At 35.2% G+C, this 10,337-nt stretch overlaps 1 protein-coding gene across 1 annotated transcript; it reads right to left on the bottom strand.

Annotated features, from left to right (window-relative positions):
- Positions 1-6,891: 6,891 nt before the first annotated feature.
- Positions 6,892-8,905, bottom strand: LOC131047637 (uncharacterized). The gene is made up of 6 exons (XM_057981415.2): positions 8,808-8,905; positions 8,365-8,461; positions 8,105-8,275; positions 7,644-8,016; positions 7,138-7,554; positions 6,892-7,037 (listed from the first exon to the last, which is right to left on the bottom strand). The coding sequence occupies exons 1-6, from the start codon at positions 8,903-8,905 to the stop codon at positions 6,892-6,894; spliced, it is 1,302 nt and encodes a 433-aa protein (XP_057837398.2).
- Between the last annotated feature and the right edge of the window lie 1,432 nt (positions 8,906-10,337).

The raw sequence follows: 10,337 nt of genomic DNA, 5'->3' as shown, positions 1-10,337 counted from the left end.
TAGGGTCCTTCTGTCCCAAAAATTCAATTTTCCTCCATCTCTTCATCACTTCTCAAGTACCAACACTCATCTTGAATACATTTCCCTCTATCCTTGCACAAATCTTCAAACATTCTATCTATTATCCAACACCTCTTTTCTATCCTTCCATCCCTATCATTCAATCCTTTGCATACATCCTTCATCTGTGAAATAGGTGTTTGTGTCATTTTGTCACATACTTTCCCATGCTCGAATCTAATGTTCAGTCCTTTTCCTAGATATCTATTCATGAAATGCTTCAGAATCCGAGGTTGTTCCTCTTTAACATTTTCTTTTGGTTGGGATACACACTCAATCTAGAAAAGAACCACTTATCATATCTTGGTACCGACATCTTTTGATTACTATATCTCATACACTTAATCGATTGCTCTAAAAATCATTGTGATCTCTTAAATTGAAGACATGGCTAGTAAAAAATCTAAAATCTTGCTTCAGCACCACTGTAATTATCACACCCATGTAAGTTTCATCACTTACAAGCCAATGCAAGAAAAATACAAAGAAAAAAAAAAAAAAAAATATCAAAAGCATGAGCAAGAAAATGAATATCAAGAAAAGAAAAATGCAATGAAATGCAATATCAAAATGATTGGCTATGGGAACATGCAAGTAACTCCATCGGGGCTATGGACACCTGGTTGGCAATGGAACAATATTTGTGAGATTACAGCGATAACCTCGTCGGGGCTATGGACGCTCGCTGGCAGTGAGGCTCTATCCAAGATGCTTTTGAAGTTAAGGTAACTCATGTAGCTAGCCATGTTGGATTCTGAAGATTACAATGATCATATGAGCCAGAATGAACCCACTTGCACACACATGGGTAATCAAAGAACTAAGTACCTTGATCCAGTTTGGGATTCTTCTTCCCTTTTGAGTCTGCTTCCTAGTTGCTAGAAATGTTCAGTTGAATTTTCCAGAGGTTCTAAGTGTGGGTTGGGTCTCTATCTTTGAAAAGTTTGAGAACACTTATTCAGATGGTGCTAAATACTATGACAATCTTACATATCACCTTTTTGCAAATGGAAACCTCTATGCTTGGGGGCAAAGTTCATCTACTCTATTCTTCCTACCATATCTCCCAAATCCTCTAATCCATATCCCTTATCCTATATATTCATTTCTTCTATCCTCCAATTCTTTCTACAATCTTGCTTCACTCTAATTCATATCTATCTATCCTATCTATTCATTGCTTCCATCATCCAGTGCTATCTATATCCTATCTCTATCCATATCCCCTTTTTCATCCTTGATCTTGATCAAAACTATGGACAACAAATCTATTTCCACCTCAATGGTTCAGTCATCCATTCATCCATTCCTTGTCTTGATATACATTGGGGCAACCAAATACATCTTTCTTCTAATCCAAAAACTCAAAAAAAATCAAAATATCCAAAAACTCAAAAAAATCAAAATATCCAAAAAATCAAAATATCCAAAAACTAAAAATCGACAAAAATCAAAAAAATCAAAACAAAAAAAATCAAAGCATGAACACATAGACCATCCATCAAATCAAATCAACAACAGGAAAACTCTCAAAGTCTGCAATCAAACTTATCACATGTCTTGTTAATCAATTCATTACTCGAAATCAACATCAACATCAAACATGTCTTATACAGGGATAGGTACACTCGAAACCAGACAGATCGGTCTTATACGGGGTACTCACTCTTTGAAACTAGACATTTCTATCAATCATCAAGTCTTGATAATCAATCCATCCATCAAACATCATTTTTCATCAAAGCAGAGTGACAAACAAACCATTAAAACTATTTCTCGAGCTAAATTTGTGCTAAAACAAAAGTTGTCAGAATCCTAAACAAATCGCACGATAAAAGATGTCTCTCTTATCATAATCCGGAGACCTCATCATCAGTATCAACAGAATCCTTTACCATCTTACGGATTTTTATCTCAAAAACACTTGTTTAAAATTTTCAAATTGTCAAATCCAGTTTCCAGATCGGGAGGCTTTTATCCATATCATTTGATACACTTTGTCGTGAAGGGGCATCTAAACAGGTTCACTTTGATAGAGTAAGATTTGAAATTTTCAAAAACAAGAATCAACTGAATCCAAACCAATCAAAGGAATCCATTGATCACTCATGCATGACTAATCCCCTTATTCTGAGAAGAAAGAACTTTTATCGTAACATCACGTTGAAGAAACAACAACCTAGTTTTTCCAAATTCATCAAGAGAAATAAGTTTTTATACATCAATCATCAACCAAATCATAACAATGACATCAATCAGTATGACTGCTGGATTTTATTCTAGTTAGCCTTATCTTTATCAATTGATGGTAGTACAGGGTTCACAAATCATATTGTACATATCATATCCACCCATCTGAGACATCACCAGAAATTCACAAATGCTTATCAATATTGGACATACTTAGTGTAGTCACTGTCCTTGGTTTATCTGAAACAATTATCCAAATAATATCCCACCATGGCTTGGTGATTAGTGTACATATCCATATCAAAGTAGTATCAACGACAAGGGGCAAAATCCTGACCTCGCTTGGGGCATTTCGCCTTCAATATTTTCAACATCAGACCAAAAACGTAGCAAGACAACAAGGATCAAAACAACCAACAAATGACAAATGACAATGCAAGAAGGCTAAACATCACGAACTTGAACTGATTTCAACTGAACAAAGATCTATTTTGCAAGATGTTTTAATTGACAAGAATACATTTCCAATAGCATGCATGATTACTTATGGTTGTTAATTTTTGCTTATCATATCTCCTGAGCACCTCCAGGATGTCTTACGACTAGATAAGCAAGGAAGGAATGTGATGTTTTATTTGTCTTCTATCTGTGAGCGAAGTCTTTTACCATGCAAATTTGTCCTATGAAGAAATCCGGTGGCATATCGCTGAGGACATTTCGGATTTGTATGGGACAAAGGTTAAATCTTGTCTGTTTACGCAATACGCACTCAGGTCGTCCTGGTTCAATTATACCTTGACGCTTGTGCTATCTTGCAAAATCAAATATCATGTAAATTTTTTTCAGGTCATTATGGTTCAATTATACCATTATGCTTGTATAAATTTTCAACATATCCTAAACAAATCAATGCTCAATGATGATATCTACAAAGAAAGCAAACAAATGGCTATATCGGATGGCAAATGCAGGATGAGGATGCTCCAAAAAAAAAAAAAGAAGCATTAGTTGCATATCATTTTAACATAGTTGCATATCATTTTACAATTAGTTGCATATCATATCATACATCTCATTTTCAAAATATCATTCATCATTCATCATTGCATCCCTCGCATGCATATCTATCACATCATCATGGAATATTTCTTCACTTTCATATCTTCCATCATTCTTCTAAACTATCTTCTATCATTCTTCTAAACTATCTTCATCATTCTTCCAAACTATCTTCTATCATGTCTTATACAGGAGGTGTCATACCTGAAACAAGACTTGCTTTCATTCCAATCAATCTAATCAATTTTATCAAACCCATGCATGCCATCACTATCTACTCTTCCATCTTTCAAACAACATTCTTCTTCTTTCAAGAGATCATTCATGCTTTGTGTGCACGAACGATCTCCCGAGGGGGCATTATCATATCAAATCTCAAAACAAATCCAATATCAGTTTCCACATCAAAACAAAGATATCAAAATCAAACTTACATCAACAACATGAAACAAATTTGCTCATCTACATCAAGTTCAAAAACCTATCATTTCATATCAACTTGTAACACAACTAAAGTTCTCAAAAACCATATCAAAACTTGTAAAACAACTCAAGTACCAAAATCACATAAACTTGTAAAACAACTCAAGTTTCCCACCCATATCAGCTTGTAACACAACTCAAGTTTCCAACCCATATCGGCTTGTAATACACATCAGGCTTCCCACATCGAACTTGAAATAGAACACGCAAATAAATCATATTTTGATCAGAACAACACATTGATATCTACATAACTTGAAATATCTCACATCAAAACAAGTTATACCGACACTCATATTGGACAACTACATAAAATCATGACAACACGACACAAATATCGAATCTGGGGCATCACACATCAAATCAAATCTGGGGCATCACCATCAAAATATCGAATCTGGGGCATCACACATCAAATCAAATCTGGTATCACACATCAAATCAAATCTGGGGCACAACTTACAAATCATAAGAGCGACACAACAAAAATTGCATTTGATCATAAAATCACAAAAACACATCATTTTCTTTGAAATAACATGTGCACACACGTCACTTCAAAGAGGGGCAAAATGTAGACGTATAAAAATGACCATATTCCTAAATGAATATTTTATGTTCATTTCTCTATTTAATTAAATCCAATTTAATTAAATTATCCACATTCTTCTATTTTATTAAGTAAATTACTCAATTTATTTAAATAAAATTCACTATATCCATTTAATGAATAAATCATTTTATTCAAATAAATCCTCCTATCCACTTTTAATTAAATTCAAATTTAATTAAATAGTTATCCTAAATTGAATAAATCTAATTTATTTAATTTCTCCAAATTGCAATCAAATTGAATAAAATCATTTAATTCAATTTAAATCCTATTATCCCCCCATCCACTTGCAAAATCCCAAACCCATTTCTAATCCCTTCTAGAATCTTCTAATCGCTTCTAATTAGCCTAACCCCTCCTCTAAACTTTGTCACATCCCTAAGCAAAAGGGAAGTCACTTCTCAAACCCTCAAAGTCTTTGATAACCATTAAAGGCTTTCAACCTTCAACCACTAAATGGCTCAAAGTCTTTGATAACCATTGAAGGCCTTCAACCTTCAACCACTTAATCCCCAAAGTCTCCAATAACCATTAATGGTTAACTCAAACCCTCCCACATGGTTAAAACATTTGTTTTGGCTCAACCTCTACCCAACCCAAAGGTCTCATCAAGCCTTTAATGCTTTGACCATGATTATCTCTTAATCATTTGCACAAAGGTTTATCCTTGGATTAACTCTTAATCCAGTGGGTAAGCCTAACTTAGACTTGACCCTTAGCCTTTAGATAACTATGAGGTCTTCTCAGGCCTTTAATGCCTCCAACCTCTTCTCTCAACCCATTCCTATGTTGACACTTGTCACCATTTCATTGGTACCAATTGTGCACATGGATCCCCAACTTTCAAACTTGACCCTTGATTAAACCTTTCAATCTTGACCATCCATTGCCCTGTTTGTGCTATAAATAGAGCTCTCATTCCTCCATTCTTAACAATCATCTTTCAAATTTGTAGCATCACACTTATGCTCAAATACATTCAAGCTTTCTCATTTCATATATGCTCATCATTTAGCCTCTCTTTAAATCAGGAAGTAGACTAAATATGCATGTTTAGAATAATTTCTTTATCATTTTAGCTCAATCATAGATTAAATATATCATGCTAGGATAGTATTCATACTAATCTTATCATCTTATCATTCAGTTTATTGCATTCTAGAATCATACATAGCTTACAACACATCTCATACTAAAATCAATCAAAGCATCCCTCGTTCTTGCATTTGCCATCCCTGAACCATTTTGCTCAGTGATCTGAGAGCAAAACATTGGTTTGAGGGACATTGTGAGATAGAGAACCATGGGACCCTCCTTGGGAAGCTGAGTAATACGTTATTACTCCATAGCTTGCACCAAGAAGTCCTGTGTGTGTGTGTGGACTAGTATTTTGAAATATTTTCACATATTAAGTTTTATTCGCCCACTTTTCCCGCATACAACTATTATATTCAACCATTTTATCATCATTAACCTACATCACATACACACACTTCACTATGACATTTTAATCACAACAAAAAGGGAACATGAACCACAAGGGGCTAACTCTCCTTTGAGGACAATAGTTATCCTATTCTTTTTCTTGTATGTTATGATTAGGGAAGTGAGATCTTTATGTTACATTTATCAGTCTAGAGATTCTATTCCTAGCATTTCAAGGGAACAAAACTCATTCTTTCTAAATTAAATTTCTAAAGTATAAAAAAAATGAAATCTAACAATTTTCAAACTCAAACACCCATTTTTCAAGTACAACAAACAAAACAATAAAATCATATGTATCACCAATTCCTTTTTTTTTTCATAAATAAATAAAATCATAAATATATTTCTTAAGCATAAATTTAGAAAAATCATAATATCTTTTATTTGTATTGAACCTAATATTAATGGTTGTAAATATTTACTACTATAAGAAGAATCAACAATGAAGCTTTAGATCCCTCTTTAGTACGTTTCCATTATTTTCCTAAGCAAGTTATATATATATCTTTTGCATAATCTCTTCTTTGATTTTGTTTTGCACTCTTTCAAATACAATATAATATCTAATTTTCAACAAACATTTGTTTTCTGTCAAAACAATTTAATAATACTCTTAAAATATAAAAATTGGAAAGAAACCTTCCCAGAATATATACATAAGAAATCAGTTCATTAATTCGATAAAAAAATATAAAAACAATATTTTATTTCATCTTAATTTCAACGGTCCATTTAATAATTTTAAATATATTTTAACATTTCACCCATCTATTTTTCCCACAAAACAAGCAATAGATATATTTATTGAAAAATAACAAAAGCACACAGACTGTAATAACGGTTCAATTTCAAAAGTCCTTTTAAATCGACTTGACCTTAAGCAAGCAAAATGCACCTACAGCAGCTCAATTTTAAAATCAAGTTAAATGAAGTTGATCTTCTGGAATGATGCCAAAGGTACCAGCCGTATTTCAATATCCTTTCCTTCAAAAATCTTCCTAATCATCATCAGATACAACCAAGTCAACCAAGGCGCTTACAATACTTGTGGGGTCTCCTGTAATGGCTCCAACAGCCAGCTTTCCCAGAACCTTACCGCCCCGGATAGCCATTGCGCGACCTCTACGACGACGCTCATCATTGTCTGTAATTATTATAAAAATAATGTTCTTTTATAACAAATATTTGCCAATGAATTATATCCACTTACAATAAATATTACCAAATATCATCAAATTCCACACCTGGTTGTCGGGGCGCTGCTTCCGCTTGGGTGTGGCGTGTGGGAGGTGCTTCCACTTGAGTATGGCTTCTTTTAAGCGATGCACAGGTGGGGTGCAGAGCGTAGCCACAGGAGCTGCGTGTGCAATAGTACCCAAACCCTAACATACGTCGTTCACACTCCAAGCACCGCGTCTGAGTTCCGCTGGGAGGCCGCGTTTGGAATTGGACCCATTTTCCTTTCCCACCATGGAGACTATTGTGCAAAACTGGAGAAGCCATGGCGCAGCATTCATGCAGATCAAAATCACAAGTACCGCATCTATACCCTTTCCCCTGCATATCCTCTCTGCAACCGCTGCAATGAAACCCATCCGGATATCGAACATAGTTGAGGCCATGCTCTGGGTGGCTCGGATGACGTATTATTTTGCGCTTACCTGTCTCATGACAGTCAGAAATCATTAGATATGATCGTAAGTATGATTAGTTTGAATTAGAAAATAATATTGTCCCTGAAATTACAGACCTGGTTCCGGGGGAGTTCTGTCCACTTGAGCACGGCGGGGAAGCAAAGCACAGGTGGGGTGCAGAGCGTAGTTACACGAGCTGCTTGTGCAATAGTACCCCAATCCTGACACACTTCGTCCACAGCTCGAGCAACTCGTCTGAGTTCCGCCGGGAGGCTTCATTTGGAAATGGACCCACTTTCCATTCCCACCATGGAAACTTTGGTCCAAAACTGGAGGAGCGGTGGCGCAGCATTTATACAAATTAAAATCACAAGCAGCGCAGTTATACCCTCTCCCGCTAATACTCTCTCCGCAACTATCACATTTATACCCACGTGGATATCGAACATAGCTGAGCCAATGCCCTGGGTGGCTCGGATGCTGCATGACCTGCTACATCTTTAACGCAACTCACTCAAATGTCGTATACAAGATAAGTGAAGACAAGAGTTGTATAGCAGAAAACTATAATGGGTACCTTTTCTTCAGCCATTTTAACCGTGGCACAGGATATACGCAGATCAAAATCACAAGCAGCGCATCTATACCCATTCCCTAGAACATACTCTCTGCAACCGTCGCATACAAACGCGTGTGAATATCGAACATATCTGAGGCAATGCCCTGGGTGGCTCGGATGCTGTATGACCTGCTACATCTTTCACGCAATTCACTAAAATGTCGTATAAAGAAAAAAAGACGAAGACAATTGTAAGACAGAAAAGCTTGAACGGGTACCTTTTCTTCAGCCATATTAACAGTGGCACAGGATTTATGCAGATCAAGATTGCAAGCAGTGCACTTATACCCCTGACCGTGCCCATCCTCTCCGCAACTGTTGCAGGTATACCCATTTTTGTATTGAAAAGAACTGAGCCTGTGCCCTGGGTAACGCGGATGCTGGATCTTCAACGCAGATCACTAAAATGTTGGATGAAAAGGGAACACACTAGTTGTATGACAAAAAGTTTGGAGTGGGTACTATTTATAAGGGGCGAGCATTCGCATTAGAAGTTTCCGCGAATGAAAGTTTCCCGGAACGAAACAAGCGATAAGTTTCGTGTTTCAGATTATAATTTCTATATATAAACACTTCTATTTTGTTATTTTAATAATTCCAGCTCTTTCAGACAATAAGTCTGGTGCCGCGTAAAGAAGAACAATGGATCACTACTCTTTACCTATCTTTGATAAGTCTAGTGGTAGAGTCAAGGCCAACAAATGCAGTAAGTCGGTTAACAAGCATCTGTGGCATATAGCAAAGACTCGTAGACGCCATGTGAATGTTGCACAGAGATTAGTGGTAGTTTTTCGCACGGTGAAAGTAGGCGGGTCCCCAATTTTTCAGTATTTGTATTTGCAGTCACGATCCTTAATCGGTATATAGTCTTGAACCAATCGTTCAATATAAGATTGTGAACATAAGTATATAGGGGAGAGGATTCAATAGTTGTGTATCCTAACTCCGCATTTCCCAAAATCTAACGTGGAAATTTAAAATCACTCTGAATTTTTTACAGCAGTTTACTTGGCAAGTCCCCCGCTTATAACTAAGGTTTCAGGGCCACATCATCAAATATGATACCACATCAGCATGCTTTTTGCCAAGGTGTCCAAAACATCCAAAAAAAAAAAAGTGAGACCAATAGGTGTGCAAAAAGGCCCCAATACTTGTGCAGCTGATGTGGCATCACATGATTAGTTACTTTTCACAACAAATGATATATTTCATTCAATTATTGGTACTTATCATATAACTATTGGTGCAATGTTGTACAAAAGTTGGACATTAAATCAACATCACAAGAATTATAACGCGCTCAACTACTGGGTCCTTTCCCCTAATATTAAATTATCAAGTTGAATAATTGTGTATTATAAATTATCAAGTATTATTATGAAATATGAAGATAAATACACAATATTTTGATAAATAAATTAGATTTACTTAATTTTCATACATAAACATTTTTTAGTTTTTTATTTTAATAGTTGTTGTGTGTATTTAGACAAAATATTGCATATTACATTTTATTTTTGTTGGTTGATGATGAGAGGTTGTACAACTGTGCATTGTAAATTATCAAGTTATACTATTAAATACAAAGTCAAGTAGATAATATTTCAATATGCAATCTTTATTAACAATAAATTAAGTTGATTCAACTTTAATATGAAAGTAGATTTTAACTATTATTTTTCATATTTTGTAGTGTTATGATAAGTAATTGTATACATTTTGACATACTAATGACATATAATAAGATAAATTATGAATGATACTTTTAAAAATATTGATAAATTTCTTTATATTCAAACAATACTAAGAATATAATAATAATTTTCAATGAATAAATCAAATATAATAAATATATACGTTCATCTACTTAATCGTTTGCCTCCTTATTCGTAGAGGCTCGCGGTTTGAGAGATTCATGGAGAGACGTAGTATGTCGTTGACAGGGCGAAAGTATGTATTTGGTGTAGACTCTAGAATCAAATATTCATTCAACTTAGAGTCAGTCGAACATGAAAGGAAACTTCCCCGCACTGTATACTATACTATACTATACTATATTATGGCATCTAATTCTGTGAGTGCACAAAGGCGTGAAAATAGATTGCCAGGACCGTAGGAACAATCCAAACTGGTGGAATGAATTGAGACCGTCATTTGAGGTAGTTGAGTGGCTAAGAACAAGATCACTTTC

The sequence above is a fragment of the Cryptomeria japonica genome, chromosome 10, assembly GCF_030272615.1.
Source record: "Cryptomeria japonica chromosome 10, Sugi_1.0, whole genome shotgun sequence".
In the NCBI taxonomy this organism is placed as follows: Eukaryota; Viridiplantae; Streptophyta; class Pinopsida; order Cupressales; family Cupressaceae; genus Cryptomeria; species Cryptomeria japonica.
Note: the sequence above shows the minus strand (reverse complement) of the source record. Positions and strands in the feature narration are given on the sequence as shown.